This window comes from Oncorhynchus keta, chromosome 35 (genome assembly GCF_023373465.1).
Source record: "Oncorhynchus keta strain PuntledgeMale-10-30-2019 chromosome 35, Oket_V2, whole genome shotgun sequence".
Classification (NCBI taxonomy): domain Eukaryota; kingdom Metazoa; phylum Chordata; class Actinopteri; order Salmoniformes; family Salmonidae; genus Oncorhynchus; species Oncorhynchus keta.
The window spans coordinates 30,505,656-30,532,670 of record NC_068455.1 but is presented as its reverse complement, the minus strand read 5'-3'; the positions used below and the strand labels follow the sequence as shown (position 1 = coordinate 30,532,670).

The window sequence follows — 27,015 nt, the reverse complement described above, 5'->3', positions numbered from 1 at the left end:
GCAAGTGTCTGTGTAAACAGAAAACAAAAAGCATCATTTTTAAACCTTAATCTGGTCTTTAAATAGTTTTTTTTACACAGCATAAACAGAATTTAAGAGTGTGCGTGAATAAGATGACTGGGTCCTGACATTTCAGTGTAACAAAGCAACCTGTACCATGAACAGTATATCTTCTGATAGGCTACAATTGTTATTGTACATGAAAAATACTTAATGCAACTTTTTGCCATTTATATTACAATTATTGTAGGTAGAAAATAGCAAATGGTGCTTTGAGATGTACAACACACACTCCCTGCCCCAGACACACAACATTTAGCATAAATTATTTCACAATTTCAGCCCATGCAATAAGTCCAATGCACCTTTTGGTCTATTCAAGTATCCCTTTTCCTAGTTAACCAACACAAAACGTCTGCAGTTTAGGTTAATCAGGCAGGTATAGCTGCTGCGTGTGAAGGTTGGTAGATTGGTTTGTTTAGCCATTGACTGGGGAGGCTGGCTCACATGTCCAGTAGCAGCACTCTGGGATCTTCTACCACAGTCTTGATCTTACGCAGGAAGGTGACCGCCTCTCTGCCGTCGATGAGGCGATGGTCGTACGTCAGAGCCACGTACATCATGGGGCGGATCTCTACCTGCAGCAGAGGAAGAGGAGCTTCAGAGACACTGCTTCCTGTCTCTATTCCACATAAACTAAAGTCCTCTCACGGTCAACTGCATTTATTTTCAGCAAACTTAACATGTTTAAATATTTTTATTAACATAAGATTCAACAACTGAGACATAAACAGAACAAGTTCCAGACATGTGACTAACAGAAATGGAATGTGTCCCGGAACAAAGGGGGGGTCAAAAGTAACAGTCAGTATCTGGTGTGGCCACCAGCTGCATTAAATATGGCAGTGAATCTCCTCCTCATGGACTGCACCAGATTTGCCAGTTCTTGCTGTGAGATGTTACCCCACTCTTTCACTAAGGCACCTGCAAGTTCCCGGACATCTCTGGGGGGGGTCCCCAGACGTGCTCACTGAGATTGAGATCTGGGCTCTTCCTGGCTATGGCAGAACACTGACATCCCTGTCTTGAAGGAAATCACATACAGAACAAGCAGTATGGTGTGGCATTGTCATGCTGGAGGGTCATGTCAGGATGAGCCCGCAGGAAAGGTACCACGTGAGGGAGGATGTCTTCCCTGTAACGCAGTGTTGAGATTATCTGCAATGACAACAAGCTCAGTCCAATGATGCTGTGACACACCGCCCCCAGACCATGACGGACCCTCCACCTCCAAATCAATCCCGCTCCAGAGTACAGGCCTCGGTGTAACACTCATTCCTTCGATGATAAACGCGAATCCGACCATCACCCCTGGTGAGACAAAACCGCGACTCGTCACTGAAGAGCACTTTTTGCCAGTCCCGTCTGGTCCAGCGACGTTGTTGCCGGTAATGTCTGGTGACGACCTGCCTTACAACAGGCCTACACACCCTCAGTCCAGCCTCTCTCAGCCTATTGCGGACAGTCTGAGCACTGATGGAGATTGTGCGTTCCTGGTGTAACTCGGACAGTTGTTGTTGTCATCCTGTACCTGTCCCGCAGGTGTGATGTTCGGATGTACCGATCCTGTGCAGGTGTTGTTACACGTGGTCTGCCACTGTGAGGATGATCAGCTGTCCATCCTGTCTCCCTGTAGCGCTGTCTTAGGCGTCTCACAGTACAGACATTGCAATGTATTTCCCTGGCCACATCTGCAGTCCTCATGCCTCCTTGCAGCATGCCTAAGGCACGTTCACGCAGATGAGCAGGGACCCTAGGCATTTTTCAGAGTCAGTAGAAAGGCCTCTTTAGTGTCCTAAGTTTTCATAAGTGTGACCTTAATTGCCTACCGTCTGTAAGCTGTTATTAACGACCGTTCCACAGGTGCTTGTTCATTAATTGCTTATGGTCCATTGAACAAGCATGGGAAACGTTGTTCAAACCCTTTACAATGAAGATATGTGAAGTTATCTGGATTTCTACGAATGATCATCTTTGAAAGACAGGGTCCTGAAAAGGGGACGTTTCTTTTTTTTGCTGAGTTTGTGATAAGGAGTTCCCCTGAGATATGAATCTACAATATATGGAGTAAAATCAAAGTCTACAGAACAGAGCCAACCTTGCCCTCGATGGCCACTGGCCTATCGAAGATACCATGCATTCCCAGGATGGCAGACTGTGGAGGGTTGATGATGGGCGTGCCAAACATGGATCCAAACACGCCACCGTTGCTGATGGTGAAGGTTCCTCCATCCATGTCCTCCACGGCCAGCTCATTCTTACGAGCCTGCAATCAACATCATCAACTTAGAGAATGCACAAAGTCCAAACATAAAGTACAGCGAAATCCATGTTATCCTACCTTCTCCCCCAGCTCGTTGATGGTCTTCTCAATGTCAGCGAAGTTCATTCCCTCCACTCCACGGATGACAGGCACCACCAAGCCCTGGGAGACAGGACACATTAGATATTCTGAGTTTTGGTTCATGTACAGTACCAGTCAAGTTTGGACACACCTACTCATTCAATGGTTTTTCATAATGTTTTACTATTTTATACATTGTGGAATTATAGTGACGACATCAATACTATGAAATAACACATTTGAATCATGTGGTAAACAAAAATAAGTGTTAAATTATAAAATATTTTATATTTGAGATTCTTCAATGTAGCCACCTTTAGCCTTGATGACAGCTTTGCACACTCTTGGCACTCTCAACCACCTTCATGAGGAATGCTTTTCAACAGTATTGAAGGAGGTCCCACATATGCTGAGCACACGTTGGCTGCTTTTCCTTCACTCTGCAGTCCAACTCATCCCAAACCATCTCATTTGGGTTGAGGTCGGGGGATTGTGGAGGTCAGGTCATCTGATGCAGCATTCCATATTTTGATTTGTTTAACACTTATGGTTACCACATGATTCCAAATGTGTTATTTCATAGTTTTGATGTCTTCACTATAATTCCACAATATAGAAAATAGTACAAGTAAAGAAAAACCATTGAATGAGTAGGTGTTTCCAAACTTTAGACTGGTACTGTATATTAGCCCTGTTGTAAAAGTGTTCAATGTGAGTAGCCAACCATCGGCATTACCTTTGGTGTTGCTACAGCCACACTGATGTCCACGTAGTCCCTGTACACAATCTCTTTGGTGGTGTCGTCAATGACTAAAAATATAAACGGTATGAAAGGGATTTGAACATTTTAAATACTAATAAACTTTAAATCAAATCAAATTTTATTTGTCACATGCTTCGAATACAACAGGTGAAATGCTTACTTATACAAGCCCTTAACCAACAATGAGGTTCAAGAAATAGAGTTAAGAAAATATTTACTAAATAAACTAATCATTTTTCTAAATAAAAAGTAACAATAAAACTACAGGGGCTACTGGTACTGAGTCAATGTGCGGGGGTACAGGTTAGTCGAGGTCATTTGTACATGTAGGTAGAAGTAAAGTGACTATGCATAGATAATAAAACAGTGAGTAGGAGCAGTGTAAAAACAAGGGGGGGGGGGTGGCATCTGATTAATTGTTCAGCAGTCTTTTGGCTTGGGGGTCGAAGCTGTTAAGGAGGCTATTGAACCTAGATCTGGCGCTCCGGTATCACTTGCCAGGTGGCCATTTGAGAGTACAGTCTGCTTTGGCTTCTATGATTCACTTCCTTGAAGCATACAGCGTTTTTGTGTCTGGAGAGGTGGCCCACAGACAATTTTACGAGTGAAAATTAACCACTTCTTGACTGTGGCTAGTTTAAAATAGGCCAGAGAGGCATTGGTGGAGTACACACGAAGCACGGTTGTCTATGTAAATCTCATTCCTGTTCTTAACCAACTTAACCACATACGCCTGATACCAGTGGATACAAAATGTGTGTTGCCTTATTCAGACTGATATGACAAGTAAAGCAACTTCTCAGAAAGAAGAGCTCACCTCCGTTGACGGCAGGCTGTTCCATCAGAGCATATGCTGAAGCCTTGACAAATGCAGACATGAAGCCCAGCTTGATGTTGTGTTTCTTCAGGAAAGCGTCTTTGTAGGCCTTCCTCATCTCACTGATGTTGCTGTGGAGAGAATTAGGCTCTCATATCGATCGCGAACATGCATTACACTCAATCTTTTCAACCAAACTTTAAACTATGCAATTTTTTTCAGTAAAAGTGCAGCTTCTCCAGGTCAGGGTGATCGAGTGCTATTGACACTGGGATAATGTTTCACCATCGCTCATTTCTCCTCTGAATGATGAAAAAGGCCTCTTGTATCTCTTTTTATTTGTTTGTTTTCCTGTCTCTAACCTGGTTTAAACTCTAAAGTTTCTTCGCTAACGGCATTAGCCTCTCCCAAGGCACTGAGAAAGGAGAGAAGAAGCGATAAAAATCTCTGAATCTTACTGGCCTGTCATAAAAACCCATATCGGTTGGGGCAGCTCGTCCACTCAGAGCGCAGGTCTCTGTGGGCCCCAGTAGAAGCTCTGGTCTCCTGGTCTGACTGCTCCTTCAGCTATAGATGAGCCCAGGCCTGAAAGTCTTCTTCCAGACCATCAATGCCAATTCAAATAGGATGCAGAGAAACCCCTGAATAGCTGAAAGCTGACACCCCACATTTGCAAATGAAAATAAATCCTCAAAGTGTAATCTTTAGTACAGGGGTCATTTCCTTGTAAATTAATAAAGCCCCTGTTTTAAGAAATCTTATCTTTGTTTTCACCAATATTAGGACCAAATATTTACATTCCATTGTTTAAGAGGAGATCTGGCTTCAAAAAGCGTATCCCATTGAGCAGATTCCAATCTCTAATCATTATCTGTATGGCCTCAGCTTGAATAGCATTTCTTTACTTCTGACTTTACTTTATCTAGACACCTTTATTTTAGACAGGACATATAATCCCTAATATAAATGTATACATTTATATAAGTGAATCTGTTGTACTGAAAGTGTAGTGGTAATGTTTAAAATGTTCTGGATGAGTTATCAGCTCCTTTAAGACCCATTTCCTATCTAATTATGTTACTAGAAATAGGGCTTGATTATGTAGGACAGCTATTCTGTTATTGCCTACCTCATGTCGACCTCATTAAATGTTGTCAACATAGCGCAGGTGTTCTGGGCTTCCTTCAGTCTCTGGGCGATTCTCAGACGCATACGGTTCATCTTCACCTGAGACAGAAAAAAAAGAAAAACTAAATATTTAAAGAATTTTCACAGAAATATTTTACCTTAAGAGAAAACAACACAACAGCTATGCATTCTATCAGACATTGTTTTTGTATACCAACACTATGGTCTGAGCCATTGTGAATATTAAGAATAATGTTCCTTTACTGCAGTATTCCTGATTATGATGCCTCACCCTGTGCTCTGTCCTGACTGGTTTACCCCCTCCATCTGTGACAGCGGCTGGGGCAGCAGGAGCAGCAGTGGGTTTGATGGCTGAAACTGTACCGAACAGACAGGTGAACAGGAGTTGTTAGTGCCACGCCACCTCTTCTTAGCCATTACCAAGTGTCACTGTCAACAGGCAAGGGCCAAGTGATTTATCCTATTTCCATAATCAACAGTAAACACTGGACAGGTTAAATACTTCTCACTTGACATTGAGTTCATTGAGTGGCTGACAGACTAACCTGGTGTGGCAAAGATGGCAGCTCCTGGGACAGGTGGCACTGGGGGCATAGTGGTAGGGATGGGGCCCACTGCAGAGGGAGCAGGAGAGGGCGTTGTGGCTGCATCATGGGGGGGGTGGAGGAGCGGCTGCTGCTGCTGGGGCCTCTGCAGCTTGGGCAGCAACAGCTGAGGAGAGAAAGGTATAAGAATGCATTAGGCAATAGCAATGGGTTTACTTTTGTAGGTAAGTATAATTTGTAAGTATAATCTAATAGCTGTAAACACAACATCTCCCATGCGTCTTGAATTTAGAAGATTTTTTATGTGGTCCTACCATATACATGGTAAACTCAGTGGTACTGACCCCCTTTCCGGAGTTTGAAGAGAACCTGCCCTCCCTCGACCTTCTCCCCATCAGGGACCAGCAGCTCCTCAATCACCCCAGCAGCAGGAGACGGCACCTGCACGGATGTCTGTGGAGCGAGACAAAACATCAAGGACCATGCATGATACATCAAACTTTCCGTGGGTCTGTTATTCTAACCATCTACAGTTAACTGTTAGTTTACTATAAAAGGCTGTTGTGAAAATGGCAGTTCAAAGGATGATTCAGCAACCATTAAATACCTTGTCGGTCTCAATTTCGCAAACCACCTCATCCTCTTTGACAGAATCACCAACCGCTGTAAAGAGAGAGTTGCATTAAGCGTGGCAAACAGAAGGATCTACCTGGCTGCAACCAGGTAGATCTGAATGAGCACAAGAATCAGAGACAAACATGAGTTACTGTACCTTTCTCCCACCTCACATCCCCCTCCGTGACAGACTCTGCAAATGCAGGTGTCTTTACTGTGATGACTTCATTCCCTAAAAGACGGAGACAATACAATACTGACTTAATGCAACTCTTGTAGTGTTACACAGAATCACATTACTGCTTAGATCACAAGGGTCAAATAAACAGATGGGAATCCAGGCTAATACATACTGCAAGCTACAGATGTCTTGAAGTATCTGATTTGGAAGATGCTGGACCTGGCTTCACATTTCCTACAAATAAAATACAGTCAATACAGAAAGTATAACTGCATAATACAAGGCTAAAACACAGCTAAAGCAATGTTTCAATGAGAAGACAGGTCAATGGTGTAGCTATAATACTTACGTAGGTTTATTGACAGTGACACTACAGCTAGCTGACAATCCTGCAGGACAGATGACAGCAGTACTCAGTTCTAACGCAGAATCTCAAAAGTCACTGAACAAAAATATAAATAGGCAACATGCAACAATTTCAAATATTTTCCTGAGCTACAGTTCATATAGGGCTCCCGAGTGGTGCGGCAGTCTAAGGCACTGCATCTCAGTGCTAGAGGTGTCACTAGACACCCTGGTTCGAATCCAGGCTGTATCACAACTGGCCCTGATTGGGAGTCCCATAGGGCGGTGCACAATTTGCCCAGCATCGTCCAGGTTTGGCCGGTGTAGGCCATCATTGTAAATAAGAATTTGTTCTTAACTGGACTTGCCTAGTTAAATAAAGTTTACATTAAAAAACACAAATTAATTTAAATAAAGAAATTACTCAAATTCATTAGGCTATGGACTTCACATGACTGATGATACAGATATGCATCAGTTGGTCACAGATACCTTAAAAAAAAGTAGGGCGGTGGATCAGAAAACAAGTCTATATCTGTTGTGACCACCATTTGCCTCACGCACTGTGACACATCTTCATTGCATAGAGTTGATCAAGCTGTTGATTGTGGCCTGTGGAATGTTGTCCCACTCCTCTTCAATGGCCGTGCAAAGTTGCTGGATATTGGCAGAAACTGGAACACGCTGTTGTACATATCGATCCAGAGCATCCCAAACATGCTCAATGAGTGACATGTTTGGCGAGTATGCAGGCCATGGAACTGGGAAATGTTCAGCTTCAACCCACAGTTTAATCAGCTGTCCGGGTGGCTGGTCTCAGATGATCCAGCAGGTGAAAAAGCCAGATGTGGAGGTCCTGGGCTGGCGTGGTTACATGTCGCTAAAACGACGTATAGTAAAGAAATTAACATTACATTATCTAACAACAACTCTGTTGGACATTCCTGTAGTCAGCATGCCAATTGCACTCTCCCTCAAAATTTGAGACATCTGTGGTATTGTGACAAAACTACACATTTTAGAGTGGCCTTTTATTGTCCCCAGCACAAGGTGCACCTGTGTAATGACCATGCTGTTTATTCAGCTTCTTGATATGCTACACCTTTAAGGTGGATCTTGGAAAAGGAGAAATGCTAACTGACAGGGATGTAAACAAATTTGTGCACAAAATTTTAAAGAAATAAGCTTTTTGTGCATATGGAACATTTCTAGTATATTTTATTTCAGCTCATGGAACCAACACTTTACATGTTGCATTTATATTTTTGTTCAGTATAAAGTTGGGTTCAACTACTGTAATTAACATGCAGTTTCAAAACACTCACCTGGCACAGCCCGCCGTGCAGACACATTGATTCCCTGTCAAAGAGAACAGTAACCTGTTAGCTATCAATATAAAGTCATTAAACAACTCAAAATATATATCATATGGATATGTTATATCCCCCCCTTCTAAAACGAGGGAGTGAAAATGCATAAAATCAACAACAGGTGTTTGTTACCAAGGACCATGTTTACAATGTTCACATGAACAGTCTGACAGACAGACAGTCAAAGGTCAGTAGTGGGGGAGGGCTACTGCCACATTGAAAAAAACTGGGGAACTCGGAACTCTCCGACTTCCTAGCGTTCAAGTCAACTGGGAACAAGGAGAAAAACAACCTCCGACTTGGAAAAATAGTTGATTGTTCATCCAAGTCGGAACTCCAAGTCGGAAACTCGGGCATCTTTCGAGAACTCAGACCTGCGACCTGAACATCACCGACGTGATGATTTGACCTCGTTTTCACCGAGTTCACAGTTGTCTTGAAAGCGCCATTAATGCATGCGTGTTGTAACAATCCGTGACTTCAAACCATGGAAGCAATGTAGGCATACACTATTATACAAACAGACTGCTATGGGATAACTAGCTACTATGACTAATTATATAACCAAGTGAAAATAGATTGATAGAGGGCTGTCATCTGTGTATTTGAGAGTTCGACTGGTTTGTTTAATCCAGTTGTGCAAAGATTGGACAGTCAATATGATGTCAAATCTGAATTTAAAAAAGAACATAGCTTGTTCAAAATATAGCTAGCTAACTAGGCAAAATACAACAGTCTATCATCACAAAAAAATAGCTGTGTGCTAGCCAAACCTCTCAAATGACCTCAACATATCGTAGCTTGGTAACGTTAGATAAATAAACCACTGGTTGGCTAACTAGCCAACTTCGTGAAACCAAATAAAATGTTAGCTATAATCAAATGATATGGGAGATAATGCTTTAGAATTCAAAACCGGGTTGAACCAATGTCTTGCCGGGGAATCGGGTGTCATGCTGTCCTTGGCTTGCAATGTGAAGGCCTTACTGCTCAACCGGCGGCGCTTCTACACCTCTCGCTAACCTGGACCTCAACGTTGGCAGCAGCATGATGAAGCTCCGCGTGAAAGTTTTCCATTTATCTAATGCCTACCTGACGAAAGACCGAGAGAGAACGACCGAAGTTCCGGGTGAGACACCGGGAGTAGGATAACATGGTGTCTGTAATGACAGCAACCTGTCGGCGGGAGGGAATCTCCTCCCCTGTCGTACGCCAAAACCTGCTAAAGGCGGAAGCAGTGTGGGAGGAACCAAGAGCCACAACTAAAAGAGGGGATGGATCAAAGGGATGTCCCAAAAAAGGATCCACTGTGGAAAAGCTAGTGGCTCAGTGAGTGAAAATAACTTACAATACATTTGCATAATGCATGTTTGATTTTTCCTCATCTATTCCTAATTAGGATTGGATAATTACATAATAAGATTATTCATTTGTATTTTATGTCAGTTTATTAATGTGTAATATAGCTTTAAAAAAATGGTAGGGCCATTAAATCACTGATAATGTGATATCTAGTCTACACTCAATAAAGTGAGTGCCTATCAGTTCAACACAAATTGTAGCATACAGTTTCTTCTCATTTCATAATCAGTTTTCTTGCAAATTGTCCTCAAACTCACCACTCTGAAATATTGCCACATTATGCCAATAAATAGATTTGTTGAAAATGACAAAATAATATCTATTAAACAACTAATATGAGCTCAACTAATTAGTTATATTGAGGATTTGTTTTGAATGATGGGGAAGGCCGTCATTGTAAATAATAATTTGTTCTTAACTGACTTGCCTAGTTAAATAACGTGGAAATGAAATTTAAAAAAGCATCCTTGGCCTCAGAGTTGAGTCAACTCCGAGGCCACGCCTCTGTTTCTCTTTGATGCATTGACAGTAGCTCCAGCTCTCATCACATTCATTTTCAGTGTATCTACCAGTGTATCAACTCGACCCTACTCCACGCAACAGGTAAGGTGCGCGTTCTGTGTGCTCGTTTACTTTGGGACATTCTCAGGATGACAACTAAGCCTACATTTCGCAGCTACATCCTTAGTTTCACAACTAAAGGCTATGATTGTTGACCTTATTGTTAGTTGATGTCAGCATTGTCCACATGCAAATTAATTGGTTGCTTATGATTTCAGCTATGTTGAATTCTTTACGTTTGTTTTGTGTATATCATTAATTCAGTAAATAAAGGCACGTTTGTTTTGTATTTTTAAGCAAATCTTAGGCACACTTTAGGCTTATTGATTAAACATTTGACATTTGACAAAAACTCTCAATGAGCACTTATAGACTACTTTTCACTACAGATTACAAGCTGCACTGTAACATTTTGTTGTTTGTCTTGTTTAAAAATATATTAATAACTCTATAATTGATTAACTATAGCTTTATGGATAGTTCTGTCATTTCCATGCAGATGGACGTAGGCTATAGGCTACATTTACTATTATGTTAGAATATCATGCCACGTTTGTGATTGATCCAAATAAATGTACTTGATAATCATTAATTGCCTAAAGAAAAAGACTCTCCTATTAGATAACCTTACTAAAAAAAGTTGTAAGAATGATTCAACAAACGACAGAAAGCGTTTCCATCCAATAAAGAGAAAATAATCCATCCTCAAATTGTAAATCAAGTATAGAGACTACCAGTTCTTCAGTCACTGCCATACACCAGGTAGCCTACACAATGTGCAATGTGTTGTAAATTATACATTAAAGTCGTGCTGTAAGTGGAATATGAATGACTTCACTGAATTTATTGAGGATGTCTATTTTTCCAACTTTCTGTAGTCATAGTGGTCATAAGATTATTTGTATTTTTATTTTGTTGTGTTTCTCCCTCCAAAAAAAGTTATTGCAAAGAAAATGTCCATACTGGCTATAAGGCTATTTACTCACTTATGTAAAACAAAAGATGTATCACCTGAGGGCTTGGTGAAATATACATTCATTGTGTGTTGTTTTTATAGAATGCAATTCTGTCATTTGTAATGTGTAATTAATAGTGATTGTGGTAAATTTGATCATTGCATGTTTTTACCAGGATACATTTTTACTAGCTATCTTAACATGCTGTTATTACAGAGATTAAAGAAATATGCAATTACATGATCCACACATTGGAATAAATCAATTTACAAAGAAACTACAATTGAATGCAAATGAGAGATAAAAACATGAATTAATTTATTTTCCCCTTAATAATATACAGTATCCGTCAAAAGTTTGGAGACACCTACTCTTTATTTTTACTATTTTCTACATTGTAGAATAATAGTGAAGACATCAAAATTATGAAATAACACATATGGAATCATGTAGTAACCAAAAAAGTGTTAAACAAATCAAATTTCTTCAAAGTAACCACCCTTTGCCTTGATGACAGCTTTGCACACTCTCGGCATTCTCTCCATCAGCTTCATGAGGAATGCTTTTCTAACATTCTTGAAGGAGTTTCCACATATGCTGAGCACTTGTTGGCTGCGTTTCCTTCACTCTGTGGTCCAATTCATCCCAAACCATCTCAATTGGGTTGAGGTTGGGTGATTGTGGAGGCCAGGTCATCTGATGCAGCACTCCATCACTCTCCTTCAAGATCGAATTGCCCTTAGACAGCCTGGAGGTGTGTTTTGGGTCATTGTCCTGTTGAAAAACAAACAATAGTCCCACGAAGCGCAAACCAGATGGGATGGCGTGTCGCTGCAGAATGCTGTGGTAGCCATGCTGGTTAAGTGTGCCTTGAATTCTAAATAAATCACAGACAGTGTCACCAGCAAAGCATCCCCACACCATCACACCTCCTCCTCCATGCTTCACGGTGGGAACCACACATGCAGAGATCATCTGTTCACCTACTCTGCGTCTTACAAAGACACGGCGGCTGGAACCAAAAAACTCACAATCTTTGTCCTAAGGACACATTTCCACCAGTCTAATGTCCATTGCTCATGTTTTTTGGCCCAAGCAAGTCTCTTCTTCTTATTGGTGTCCTTTAGTAATGGTTTCTTTGCAGAAATTTGACCATGAAGGCCTGATTCCCGCAGTCTCCTCTGAAAAGTTGATGTTGAGATGTGTCTGTTACTTGAACTCTGTGAAACATTTATTTGGGCTGCAATCTGAGGTGCAGTTAACTCTAATGAACTTATCCTCTGCAGCAGAGGTAACTCTGGGTCTTCCTTTCCTGTGGCGGTCCTCATGAGAGCCAGTTTCATCATAGCGCTTGATGGTTTTTGCGACTGCACTTGAAGAAACTTTCAAAGTTCTTGAATTTACCGACATTTTCCGTATTGACTGACCTTCATGTCTTGAAGTAATGATGGACTGTCGTTTCTCTTTGCTTATTTGAGCTGTTCTTGCCATAATATGGACTTGGTCTTTTACCAAATAACGCTATCTTCTGTATACCACCCCTACCTTGTTACAACACAACTGATTGGCTCAAACGCATTCAGAAGGAAAGAAATTCCACAAATGAACTTTTAACAAGGCTCTCCTGTTAATTGAAATGCATTCCAGGTGACTACCTCATGAATCTGGTTGAGAGAATGCCAAGAGTGTGCAATGCTGTCATCAAGGCAATGGGTGGCTACTTTGAAGAATCTCAAATATCAAATATATTTGTTTAATACTTTTTTGGTTCCATATGTGTTATTTCATAGTGTTGATGTCTTCACGATTATTCGACAATGTAGAAAATAGTACAAATGATGAAAAACCCTCGAATGAGTAGGTGTGTCAACTTTTGACTGGTACTGTAGATTGATCCTTTGTGTGTTTTTTCAGAATCTTTTCTTGCCTTTCATATTCTGATTAAATAATACCTTTCATGAGTAAAACTGTTATTCTTTTTATCATTCATATTGACTATGTCCAACCCAAGATGAAAGGGAGACACAACTGTGCCTTGAGTTCTTAGAGATTTCTCTTATACATCGAGGATCTCCAAATAATGATCTAATAACGAGTGGCCTTTGACATTCCATGCTATGAATATGTAGTAACAAGTTCGTTAACCAAGGTAGTGAGTACAAGATCACAGATGAAATGTCAACTTCTAAATATGAAATGGCAGGATCACATGTGAGGCTATTGCGTTATATTTTCAATTCTTTTGAGTAGCAGTTTATTTCTGTGCATCACCACTTTAAGATGTCATAAGCATAATGGAAGAAGCAGATTATTGTTTCCCACCATGATTATATACATTCAATCAACTCTGTTGAATATAATTGAAGTGGCATGTAATAGAGAAATGAGTGAGCACTGTCGACTAACATTTAGTAACCAAAGTGTTCTGGTGCAAGCCCTCTGCTCTATGTTCTGTTTAACTTGTACTCGTGCGTTCTACTTTCCCCAAAACATAATAATTTGAACCCCAAATATTGTTAAGTGTTGCATACTGTTCACAGATATACCCCGTGCTATAGATGCTGTACTGAATAAGAGATTTATGGTGTATTCAGGTTTTATCCTTTGCTTTTCAGATACCTGCATTTCCAGAGCAGTCTGTGGTCCATTCATCTCATTGTGACTCACTCTAAGGTGTCCCGACACAGCAATAAAAAGGTTCACAGTGGGCATGAACCTAAGCCTTCCTGACCAGAACATGCACAACCCCAGTGACGGCGGTGTGGAGGATGACAAGGCTGAGCTCATGATCCCCTGCTTCCGCAGAAACATGTACGATGAGCCTCTAACCTCATACTCCAATGGATCCATCATTTCCCACCTCCTACGCAAAACCGTCCAAAACAAGAGGGCTCTGGACGAAAGCCACTTCTACCTACCGACCTCTGCTGTGTCCAGCTCCACCATGGCTGACTCCAGTCAGGAGGACCAGAGCAGTGTCTCCTCCAAGGACAGCACGGCGGAATTTGCATCCCCAGGCAGTCACCTCTCAAACGGAGCCAGCCCTGAGGGGGACAGGCCACTGAGTGATCACCTCCAGGCCAAGCGTGCCCGTGTGGAGAACATAATCCGAGGCATGGCGGGGTCTCCCAACAGCAGGCTCCATGGGGACAGTGAGAGGGCCGTGTCAGACACCAGGGAGGCTAGAGAGGCCTACAGGGAGAACAAACGTAAACAGAGGCTCCCCCAGCATCAGGAGCACAGTCTCAATGCTGCTGCTCTGGCTAACAGAGGCAGCAGTAGCAGCAGTGGCAGCAGCAGTAAGGATGAAGAGTGCAACAAGCTCAAGGAGCAGCTCCAGAGCATGCAAAGGCTCCTGAGACAGCTCCAGGAGAAGTTCTTACAGGTTTATAACCAGGAAGACACTGAGCGTGAGGACAGAGATGGCACAGGCACAGCCAGCACCGCAAAACATGATGACACCACACCAAGCAAGGAGTCTGGGTTCCGTAAAAACATGGATGAAGAGTTAGAGAGGGAGCATGACGGAGCTAAAGGGGACTATAAGGACAGAGTGAAGAAAGACGGAAGTTATCTGACACATCAAAAGGAAGGCAAGAACCTACAGGAGACTCTGAAGCATGAGCTCTCCAAAGCGGTGAGTGAGAGTGTAGATATGGTGTTCAAGAAACTCTCCTCCACGGGGCTCAACCAGTCATCATATCAGCGCATGTGTCACACCCCGGAGAACATCGACTTGGGAGTTGAGAGGAAGGGCCAGGTAGCCTGTAACCAGGAGCAATCACACACTGAGGAGCCAGTCAAACCCCAGGCTCTAGAGTACTACGAGAGCACTGAGCCTTGCAGCCCTGAGGATCAGACTGAGGCTCTGTCTCTTGTGGTCCGTAAGCCGCTCCTAAGCCAGCTTAGCTCAGTTACCCCGACGGTGAAGAGGCCTTACCCCTTACACCATTCTCCATTCCAGTTTAACTACAGCACACCTCTCCATGACAGTCAAATCCTGGAACACCTCCTCAAATACGGGCCCCACACTAATTTTGGAGGTCTCCCATGCGTGACCCCATCCATGGACAGAACCTCCCCAGACTCTGTGGACCTGCCCTGGGATGCCATCGCCATGAGGTCCAAAGTGACATCCAGCCACCTGACCCACCACCCTCGCACATCAGGCCTAGGACCAGTGACCGTGGACAGTCTGTGTCTCCCTCACGTCAAGATGGAGTGTGGGGACATGCAGAGCATGGCAGAGAGAAACTCCTACATGTCTCTGAATATATCCTTTTACTGGCCTAACAAATCTCATAGTGTGGTAGTGTTCCAGCTAACATTTGTCAGCATATAGATTTAGTAATGTAGAATTGCATTTACAAGTATATAGTCTATGGATGTATGCATTAAATGTTTCATAGAATATTTTAAAAAAACATAATGACATAGAGCATTATGCACACTGTATTAATAATCCTCGATGTGTTTACTAATATTGATTTATCTGATATTATGTATCTACATTCATTATAAAATCCACTATACAAACTCCCTCTGTTTTGCCTTCCCAGTTGAACAATGATTTGTTGAGGTTCAATGCAGCAGTTCCATTAATACAGACTTCAAGGATCATTCTTTCTTTCATCTCGCTAACCCAAAATAAAATTATAGCATCTTCTTTAATCTGAGCAGAGTAATGACTTTAAGTCTAGAAAAAGACAAATAAAAAGGAATACAAGGCTTTGATAAGAATTGTCAGGAACAAAAGCCAATTTTCAAAGGCAGAGAAAGCTTCTGTTTCTGTCCAGGAAACAGTGTTTTTTCAGACTTGAAAAGGTGCAGAATATATTTCTCTATCATCAGTGTGATAGGAGTGCATCTGAAAGGTCAGAGCTGAGTGCCTGTGGAAAGCAGAAGTGCCTCCCTACCAGAACACTTGTCTTCTTGAGTATATATTGGATACATACACAGCCATCAAAAGATGTGTTTATACACACAAAAAAACATTCCAACAATAAATATAATCCAGTGAGAGTATATTCAATGACACCACTCTGCATTTTATCATGATTATGATCACTTTAATCATAAATTAATATAATCACATTGTCAAACGAAACATTAATCATTATTTTCATAATCATTATGATATAAACAGGCTAATAGTCCCCTGCTGCTGTTGTTAAGCATTGTTTGATCACTGGATATGTTAACGGCACATCACAGGTAAACTGTTGTAAGCCAACTCCTGTGCCATATTTCTTTTTCACCTCTACTGAACAACTCTTAAGTGATGTGAAAGATTGTGCCCGTGGTCAGAAGTGGTCATTGTCCTTAGTTGTAAGGATTTGGAGAAGAATTGTATTAGGCTCTCTGAGGATATGCTTTATCTTTACTGTACAAAGAGCTGTGGTTCTCTTTGAACAATTTCTCATCAATCTTTCATTCCAACTTCCTTATTTCAAAGGTTGTATTCCCTAATAAATGTATAGTGTGCTGTGACCTGCTGATAAGGAAGTATTACCTAAGGCGTGGCCGTGGGCTACAGAAAGAAAGACCTCTGAAGATCTAGTTGAATAGAAACTTTGCTTGAGGTATGATTTTATTTGGAACATGATGAAGCAGATTAATACACAAAAAAAAAATCATACTTCAATCATCGTTTCTAGCTGGAAGATGTCTTCAAATGACCAAGTAACTAGTTACTATTCAAAGCATTTTCCAAACAATCCCCATCACCACCGCTAGGCATTAGGTGTAAGAGCCGCAGTGACTAATTGAAATCCCAAATCTAGTTTATAATGTTGTAGGGTCATTATTGACTTCCTGGTTACCACAGAGCTGTTATTTAGTGTCATTCATTTTAATTGGAGACAGAGGCAATTCAGTATTCTAATCTATTAACACTTTGTACAGTGTATGTGAACTGTATTTAATTGTGATCGACTGACAGAACGTGTGGCCTTAACACATTGACACATTCAGGAAGGCCTAACCCCCAACCATCTGAAGAAAGCTAAGCTGATGTTCTTCTACACCCGTTATCCCAGCTCCAATGTGCTGAAAACCTTCTTTCCAGATGTCAAGGTAAGCTAACACAATATGAATTAACATTAGGTTATTTAATGTTAATGGGTTTGTTCTATGTTCACCATATTTGCCTGCAGAATACTTGTTGATGTATTTTTGGGACAGAATGGTCGGAGGAAGGAAACAAAAGAACACATGGCTTAGAACAACAAAGCTGTTAAGCCAGTAGCATGTCCTGGGGCATAGACCAGGGAGATAGAGGGGCATTCTTTCTTTAAAAAGCCACTCTAGTCAGCAAATGGACTGACAAAAGACTGTAATAAAGCCACTGTCGTTCTGCGTCAATACAGGGCAGGTTTTAGACATGCATGCAGGCAGGCTGTGAGGCGAGCACGGGGCCTAACCACAGCATCCTGTATTTCTGTGTGCCCTGTGTGTTTCCTCTCCTGTCCCCTCTCCTTCCACCGTGGCCGGGACATGTCCTGCTTAGGGCCAGTCTGTGTCTGGGGCCCAGGCCTGGCCTCCACACTACTCTATCTGACCCTAGGGTCAGAAGGGAGGCCTGCAGCCAGCAGCCTACTGCGTCTCCTCCTTGCCCACGACCCTGTGGTGGGAAGTGGCACTGAACAAAAGACAGTTCTAATCCTGGTGTCCGATTCCATCCTATCAGGCAGAGTCACTGAGAGGGAAGCTTCCTTCTGTCCTTGCGCTGCACTGTGGCTTTCTCACCGTCCGATAGCAGCAGAGAAAATAAACGTCTTTGATGCCTGCCCAGCCCTTGGGCATTTTTTTCTTTCTTTCTGGATGAAGAGATAGAATAACCAGGCTAATGTCAAGACTGAGTTTAGAAACACACGGCTTTGACAGATGTTTTTTTATTCAGTAAGTTGGTGGGAAAAGATCAGAGCAATTAACGTTGAATAAAATGACAGACCAACACAATCCATATTGCTTACATACAGTACCAGTCAAAACTGTGGACATACCTACTCATTCAAGGGTTTTACTTTATTTGTACTATTCTCTACGTTGTAGAGTGAAGACAGTGAAGACATCAAAACAATGAAATAACACATGAAATCAAATAACACAAAAATATATTTTAGATTTTAGATTCTCAAAGTAGCCACCCTTTGCCTTGATGACAGCTTTGCACAATCTTGGCATTCTCTCAACCAGCTTCATGAGGAATGCTTTTCCAACAGTCTTGAAGGAGTTCCCACATATGCTGAGCACTTGTTGGCTGCGTTTCCTTCACTCTGCGGTCCAACTCATCCCAAACCATCTCCATTGGGTTGAGGTTGAGTGATTGTCGACTATGTACATACTGAATATAGATCTTTATTCACTTGTGGAAGGTTTTACCCAAAACAACACATTTATATTCCAGCTCAGATTTGTAAATTGATATGAAAAAGAGAAAATACACGGTTTTGACACAGAGTAGGTTCTCGATCATCTTGCATCAACTTGATTATTTGGTCGATAAAGACACGTAGTCTGAGTAAACGATGTCAGTCAATTTTTCTCAACTTGTCCCCTTGTGTCTCTAGTTCAATCGCTGCATCACCTCTCAGCTCATCAAGTGGTTCAGTAACTTCCGGGAGTTTTACTACATCCAGATGGAAAAGTTTGCCCGCCAGGCCATAGTGGACGGGGTCACGGATGTGAAAGACATGTCCATCAGCAGAGACTCTGAGCTGTTCAGAGCCCTCAACATGCACTACAACAAAGCCAATGATTTCCAGGTAAGTCAAAATGTGTTTATCTTACCATATGTATGGTCAGTTCCTCCCCTGGTATCCAATGTAACTATATACTGTATGTAAGCTTGTCAATGTTTTTCCACGATTTTAGATTATTACATATTAGATTAACATCCTCCCTTTCCAAAGTAAATTGCAGCACGTATTCAAAGAAAATATGGTCAATGCTGACTGAATTATCTTTATGTATGGGAACAGTGTGTTCATTCTGCTTTCATCAGCACTCCTCAGTTGATGCAGCCAATGCTGTGCTTTTTGCCCTGAAACTAAAATGAGTCATAAAGTGAGGAAAACAATGAAGTTGTTTAGGCATGAATGTGATACATTACACATTGATGTAGTATTAGGGTAATACTCCTTCATTAGCATATCAGATAATTATCCTCCTAGTAACCTGTTCCTGATCTGGTCTGGTCAGGAATCTCCTACCTCTGTGGTTCTGGTCTGGTCAGCTATCTCCTAGTTGTGGTCACGTATGACTGTGTCCTTGCCCTGACCCATGTGTCACTGCACCTGTGGCTGCACAGCCTTTGCAGCCATTATCTAAACTCTAGAGCAATGCTTTATCAAACTGTGGGAAGAGGAAGCTGCAGAATCCCACTAAAACAACTCTGGATTAGAGGACCAGTACGCCTGAGCGAGGCTCAGATTGCTACTGATGCGGAATGCTGAGAAAGATGCTGTGAATTCCGAGGGAGAAGGCTGATTGGTGGGAAAGAACCAAGACCGTTTTCTTTACCTTGGGACTAAGACATTCCTTTCCCAGGGATGCTTTGTGTCGGGAGATGAGAAAAAAAAAAGTTATGCCAACAACTGGACTGTTAGCGGGTCTATGGGAAATAATGGCACCGAATAGATTCTTGTCCCAGCATCCAAGCCTGATCTGTGTTGATCTGTGTTGAGAACAGAGTGAAATTCCTGGGAAGGCTTGGTGCTTTCTCTCTTTCCGAACAGCTAAATTCAAGGCAACAAGGCTACAAAGTCAAAGGAGAATCCCACTACAGACAGCTAATGATTCTGACATTGTATTTGTTTTATGAGCATAGAGAACAAAGTGTGAAGGAGCTGTCTGTTTTGAAGTGAGTAAGGGTGTTAAAAATGTCCTTGTAGGCAGGGCCGGATTAAGAAATCATAGGCCCCGGGGCTTTGTTTTTTTATAGGCACTCCAAACTTTGCTTTCCAAACTGCACGTTTTACCCGCAATTATATTTTGAAATCTGCAAGGCAATCCGAAAGCCGCAACCAACCATAGTACAATAATCCATAGATGGCAGTTCCCATTCAAATCAGGACTGGTATCCATTGCGACTGTACCCATGAGTTTAACAGTCAAATTGCCAGGGTAAGAAGTTACTAAACCCTTCTATGGATTATATGTCTATGGCCACAATGCAACAAGCTGTATATTTAGCGCATGCTGCCCAAACTGCAGTCTTCCAACTGTAGACATACTGGTAACTGCCAAAATAAAGGAAACACGTAAGTCAATGAGGCATATAAAGTATACAGTGCATTCTGAAAGTATTCAGACCCCTTGATTTTTCCCCACATTTGTTACATTACAGCTTTATTCTAAAATGTATTCAATTGTTTATTTCCCTCATCAATCTACACACTATACCCCATAATGACAAAGCAAAAACAGTTGTTAAAAAACTTAAATATCACATTTACATAAGTATACAGGCCCTTTACTCAGTACTTTGTTGAAGCACCTTTGGCAGCGATGACAGCCTCGAGTCTTCTTGGGTATGACGCTACCAGCTTGACACAACTGTATTTGGGGAGTTTCTCCCATTCTTCTCTGCAGATCCTCTCAAGCCCTGTCATGTTGGATGGGGAGTGTCGCTACACAGCTATTTTCAGGTCTCTCCAGAGATGTTCGATCTGGTTCAAGTCCGAGTTCTGGTTGGGAGACTCAAGGACATTCAGGAACTTGTCCCGAAGCCACCTGCATTGTCTTGGATGGGTGCTTAGGGCCGTTGTCCTGTTGGAAGGTGAACCTTCGCCCCAACCCGCTCTGGGGCAGGTTCTCATCAGGGTCTCTCTGTACTTTGCTCGGTTCATTGTTCCCACAATCCTGACTAGTCTCCCAGTCCCTGCAGCTGAAAAACATCCCCACAACATGATGCTGCCACCACCATGCTTCACTGTAGGGATGGTGCCAAGTTTCCTCCAGACGTGAAGCTTGGCATTCAGGCCAAAGAGTTCAATCTTGGTTTCATCAGACCAGAGATTCTTGTTTCTCATGGTCTAAGAGTCCTTTAGGTGCCTTTTGGCAAACTCCAAGCGGGCTGTCATGTGCCATTTACTGAGTAGTGGTTTCCGTCTGGCCACTCTACCATAAAGGCCTGACTGGTGGAGTGCTGCGGAGATGCTTGTCGTTCTGGAAGGTTCTCCCATCTCCACAGACGATCTCTGGAGCTCTGTCAGAGTGACCATCAGGTTCTTGGTCACCTCCCTGACCAAGGCCTTTCTCCCCCGATTGCTCAGTTTGGCCAGGCGGACAGCTCTCGGAAGAGTCTTGGTGGTTCCAAGCTTCTTCCATTTAAGAATGATGGAGGCCACTGTGTTCTTGGGGACTTTCATTGTATCAGAAATGACGCAATCCTGTCTGGGAGGTCTATGGACAATTCCTTCAATCTTCAACCTTTTCAGACACTCTATGTTGGTGTTTCCTTTTATTGGCAGATACCTGTATGTTCCTGTGATAAGGCTGTCTACACTCATTGAGAACGGGTTATTCCTGTGGTTGATGGTTGCAGTAAAAAATTATATATATATATATATATATATATATACCACATATATAATATATACAGTATATACAGTACCAGTCAAAAGTTTGGACAAACCTGCAATTGAAGTCGGAAGTTTACATACACTTAGGTTGGAGTCATTAAAACTCGTTTTTCAATCACTCCACAAATTTCTTGTTAACAAACTATAATTTTGGCAAGTCAGTTAGGACATCTACTTTGTGCATGACACAAGTAATTTTTCCAACAATTGTTTACAGACACATTATTTCACTTATAGTTCACTGTATCACAATTCCAGTGGGTCAGAAGTAGAGGTCGACCAATTGATTTTTCAACGCCGATACCGATACCGATTATTGGAGGACCAAAAAAGCCGATACCAATTAATCGACCGATTTAATTTAAAAAAACATATTTGTAATAATGACAATTAAAACAATATTGAATAAACACTTATTTTAACTTAATATAATACATCAATAAAATCAATTTAGCCTCAAGTAAATAATGAAACATGTTCTATTTGGTTTAAATAATGCAAAAACAAAGTGTTGGAGAAGAAAGTAAAAGTGCAATATGTGCTATGTAAGACAGCTAACGTTTAAGTTCCTTGCTCAGAACATGAGAACATATGAAAGCTGGTGGTTCCTTTTAACATGAGTCTTCAATATTCCCAGGTAAGAAGTTTTAGGTTGTAGTTATTATAGGAATTATAGGACTATTTCCCTCTATACCATTTGTATTTCATTAACCTTTGACTATTGGATGTTCTTATAGGCACTTTAGTATTGCCAGTGTAACAGTATAGCTTCCGTCCCTCTCCTCGCTCCTCCCTGGGCTCGAACCAGCAACACAACGACAACAGCCACCATCGAAGCAGTGTTACCCATGCAGAGCAAGGGGAACAACTCCTAGAAGGCTCAGAGCGAGTGACATTTGAAACACTATTAGTGCACGCTAACTAGCCAGCCATTTCACTTCGGTTACACCAGCCTCATCTCGTGAGTTGATAGGCTTGATGTCATAAACAGCACAATGCTTGACGCACAACGAAGAGCTGCTGGCAAAACGCACGAAAGTGCTGTTTGAATGAATGTTTACACGCCTGCTTCTGCCTTCCACCGCTCAGTCAGATAGTTAGATATTTGTACACTTGTATGCTCAGTCAGATTATATGCAACGCAGGACACACTAGATAATATCTAGTAATATCATCAACCATGTGTAGTTAACTAGTGATTATGATTGATTGTTTTTTATAAGATAAGTTTAATGCTAGCTAGCAACTTACCTTGGCTTACTGCATTCGCGTAACAGGCAGTCAGTCTCCTTGTGGAGTACAATGAGAGAGAGGCAGGTCGCTATTGCGTTGGACTAGTTAACTGTAAGGTTGCAAGATTGGATCCCCCGAGCTGACAAGGTGAAAATCTGTCGTCCACCATTCCTAGGCCGTCATTGAAAATAAGAATGTGTTCTTAACTGACTTGACTGGTTAAATAAAGGTATAAAAAAATACAAATTAAAATAAAAAATTGGCAAATCGGCGCCCAAAAATAACGATTTCCGATTGTTATGGAACCTTGAAATCGGCCCTAATTAATCGGCCATTCCAATTATTTGGTCGACCTCTAGTCAGAAGTTTACATACACTAAGTTGGCTGTGCCTTTAAACTGCTTGGAAAATTCCAGAAAATGATGTTATGGCTTTAGAAGCTTCTGATAGGCTAATTGACATAATTTGAGCCAATTGGAGGTGTACCTGTTGATGTATTTCAAGGCCTACCTTCAAACGCACTGCCTCTCGCTTGACATCATGTGGAAATCAAAATAAATCAGCCAGGACCTCAGAAAAAAATTGTAGACCTCCACAAGTCTGATTCATCCTTGGGAGCAATTTGCAAACGCCTGAAAGTACCACGTTCATCTGTACAAACAATAGTACGCAAGTATTAACACCATGGGACCACACAGCTGTCATATTGCTCAGGAAGGAGATGCGTTCTGTCTCCTGGAGATTAATGTACTTTGGTGCGAAAGTGCAAAACAATCCCAGAACAACAGCAAGGACATTGTGAAGATTCCTCCAGGTACAAAAGTACCTATATCCACAGTAAAACGAGTCCTATATCAACATAACCTGAAAGGCCGCTCAGCAAGGAAGAAGCCACTGCTCCGAAACCGCCATAAAAATGCCAGACTACGGTTTGCAACTGCACATGGGGACAAAGTTCGTACCTTTTGGAGAAATGTCCTCTGGTCTGATGAAACAAAAATATAACTGTTTTGCCATAATGACCATCGTTATATTTGGAGGAAAAAGGGGGAGGCTTTCAAGCCGAAGAACAGCATCCCAACCGTGAAGCATGGGGGTGGCAGCATCATGTTGTGGGGGTGCTTTGCTGCAGGAGGAACTGGTGCACTTCACAAAATAGATGGCTTCATGAGGAAGGATAATTATGTGGATATATTGAAGCAACATCTCAAGACATCAGACAGGAAGTTAAAGCTTGGTCGTAAATGGGTCTTCCAAATGGACAATGACCCCAAGCATACTTCCAAAGTTGTGGCAAAATGGCTTAAGGACAACAAAGTCAAGGTATTGCGAGCAAGTTGGCCTACACACCTGACTCAGTTACACCAGCTCTGTCAGGAGGAATGGGCCAAAATTCACCCAACGTATTGTGTAAAGCTTGTAAAAGGCTACCCAAAAGATTTGACCCAAGTTAAACATTTTAAAGGCAATGCTACCAAATACGAATTGAGTGTATGTAAACTTCTGACCCACTGGGAATGTGATGAAAGAAATAAAAGCTGAAATAAATCATTCTCTCTAATATTATTCTGACATTTAACATTCTTAAAATAAAGTGGTGATCCTAACTGACCTAAAACAGGGAATTTTTATTAGGATTAAATGCCAGGAATTGTGAAATACTGAGTTTAAATGTGTATGGCTAAGCTGTATGTGAACTTCCGACTTCAACTGTAAACATCCAAAAAACGAATCAAAATATATGTTACATTTTAGATTCTTCAAAGTAGCTACCCTTTGCCTTGATGACAGCTTTGCACACTCTTGGCATTTTCTCAACCGGCTTCATGAGGAATGCTTTTACAACGATCTTGGCTTCTTTTCCTTCACTCTGCGGTCCTGGAGTCCAGCAAAATTAAGGCAATTAATACAATTTAAAAAACATTACATTCAGACTGTGTGCCCTCAGGCCCCTACTCCACCACTACCACATATATACAGTACAAAATACACGTGTACGTGTGTGTATAGTGTGCATGTTATTGTGTGTGTGTGTGTGTGTGTGTGTGTGTGTGTGTGTGTGTGTGTGTGTGTGTGTGTGTGTATGTTTGTGTTGTTCCATAAGGTGTCTTTTATCTGTTTTTAAAAATCTATTTTTACTGCTTGCATGAGTTACTTGATGTGGAATAGAGTTCCATGTAGTCACAGCCTGGAAGTGTGTTTTGAGTCATTGTCCTGTTGAAAAACAAATGATAGTCCCACTAAGTGCAAACCAGGTGGGATGGTATATCACTGCAGAATGCTGTGGTAGCCTTGCTGGTTAGATGTTCCTTGAATTCTAAATAAATCACCGACAGTATCACCAGCAAAGCACCCCCACACCATCACACCTCCTAAAAGTTAAAAGTAACTTTTAACAAGGCACACCTGTTAATTGAAATGCATTCCAGGTGACTGCCTCATGAAGCTGGTTGAGAGAATGCCAAGAGTGTGCAAAGGTACCATCAAGGCAAAGGGAAGCTACTTTGAAGAATCTGAAATATAAAATATATTTTGATGTAATACTTTTTTGGTTACTACATGGTTCCATATGTGTTATTTCATAGTTTTGATGTCTTTACTATTATTCTACAAAAAATAGTCAAAATAAAGACAAATCCTGGAATGAGTAGGTGTGTCCAAACTTTTGACTGGTACTGTATATATACACAGTATTATTGTTATTATTATTGATTAGCCTGGGCCCAGGGGCTTCACTCCCGGTAAGCCCTTGTTTTAATCTGGCCCTGCTTGTAGGTCCAGGTTGCACAGTGTTGATTCAGAGCACTGTACAAAAGAGTTATGTAAACAATGAGACAACACACTTCCCATCCACTCTGGTGGTTTGTCACTCACATCAAAGCAGCTGTTGGTTTAGATTTAGCTTGGTTTCAGTGGAGGTAATTCATTGAGACGTGGTTTTAAGCACAACATCGTGTTTGATCCCTCTACCAACAGGTTCCTGAGAGATTCCTTGAGGTTGCTGAAATGACTCTCCAAGAGTTCTTCAACGCCATTTCAACTGCCAAAGATTCTGACCCCTCTTGGAAGAAGGCAATCTACAAGGTCATCTGTAAACTGGACAGTGATGTACCAGATGAGTTCAAGTCATCCACCTGCCTATAGTCAGAGCAAACAATAGCCATGCTCGAGGAAGGAAGGACATTTTGCAGTCATACAATGACAATAAGTGCTAATTTTAACACATCTTGCCAATAAATTGGATTTTAGTGAGAGAATCAAGGAACAAATGGATTATGTTGTCAATGACATATTATACACTGCAGTATAGGAGCCTACTTACTGCACTTACAGCTTTTTACAGTCTCAGTGAGCTTTATAGCACTGCTCCAGCTCTCTCCTAGGAGTTGAAAAAAAACTTAGCTGACAGCAGATCGTAGTGTTTCTGTGCATCTCCATACGGATTCAATTAAGACAAGATGTAGTTGCATGTTTGTAGATGTAGTGATATTTAAGGGCAGTGGTTTAGTACTGTAGTGTACTTGCTAGGTCTGATAGACTTACAAATGTGAACAAAATGGTACTTTCTATACATATTTGACTTATGGTTCCTAATGGACATGCGGTTTTGGATGATTTTGTAGCAAGTGTTATATGTAAATGTGAATACGCTAAATGTATTAACCTAATAGCATGTAAATATTGCAAGTGACCACAAAGAACCAATTGTTTGAGAAATAATTGTATGTACAAAAAAGTACAAAGTTATGTTTAGATGTTTTGTGCCTAGTCTACTGCCTATTGTCAACTCAATTCCAGAGACACCATTTTCTGAGTGGTTATTTGATAGTTCTGCTGATAGAATAAAGATGCACTTACTTCATCTGGAGACGTCTTTTATATCACTGATTGTAAGTCACTCTGGATGAGGTTGTCTGAAATTACTTAAATATAAATAGATGGAAATAATCACTATTTTATTTTATTGAATTATTTCACAATTCATTTCAGACATCACCAAACATTTAGTAAATGTTGTTAATATTTTTACTACTACTGTTTGTAACACCACATTGAAAGTATTCTGCCTCAATTCCGAGCCGCTAAGGTGCCACTAATCCATGTCATAAAGACATCTGTTTAAAGTCC

At 41.4% G+C, this 27,015-nt stretch overlaps 1 protein-coding gene and 1 pseudogene across 3 annotated transcripts; one reads left to right on the top strand and one right to left on the bottom strand.

Annotated features, from left to right (window-relative positions):
• Window positions 1-36: 36 nt before the first annotated feature.
• LOC118368315 (dihydrolipoyllysine-residue succinyltransferase component of 2-oxoglutarate dehydrogenase complex, mitochondrial-like) lies at window positions 37-9,446 on the bottom strand (annotated as a pseudogene). The gene is made up of 15 exons (XR_008093025.1): window positions 9,282-9,446; window positions 8,145-8,178; window positions 6,824-6,863; window positions 6,647-6,708; window positions 6,451-6,525; window positions 6,286-6,341; window positions 6,023-6,131; window positions 5,679-5,844; window positions 5,405-5,490; window positions 5,114-5,211; window positions 3,985-4,115; window positions 3,141-3,214; window positions 2,402-2,485; window positions 2,159-2,326; window positions 37-638 (listed from the first exon to the last, which is right to left on the bottom strand). The product of XR_008093025.1 is annotated as a dihydrolipoyllysine-residue succinyltransferase component of 2-oxoglutarate dehydrogenase complex, mitochondrial-like (transcript).
• On the top strand, window positions 9,389-26,748 carry LOC118368314 (prospero homeobox protein 1-like). 2 transcript variants are annotated; one of them, XM_035752324.1, is made up of 5 exons: window positions 9,389-9,518; window positions 13,684-15,339; window positions 17,034-17,143; window positions 18,640-18,834; window positions 25,864-26,748. In XM_035752324.1, the coding sequence occupies exons 2-5, from the start codon at window positions 13,779-13,781 to the stop codon at window positions 26,029-26,031; spliced, it is 2,034 nt and encodes a 677-aa protein (XP_035608217.1). In that variant the 5' UTR covers window positions 9,389-9,518; window positions 13,684-13,778; the 3' UTR covers window positions 26,032-26,748. The 2 variants fall into 2 exon arrangements, with proteins under 2 accessions (XP_035608217.1, XP_035608216.1); XM_035752323.1 differs by lacking the exons at window positions 9,389-9,518; window positions 17,034-17,143; window positions 18,640-18,834; window positions 25,864-26,748 and adding an exon at window positions 10,119-10,154 and having other exon boundaries at window positions 13,684-15,525.
• Window positions 26,749-27,015: the final 267 nt, after the last annotated feature.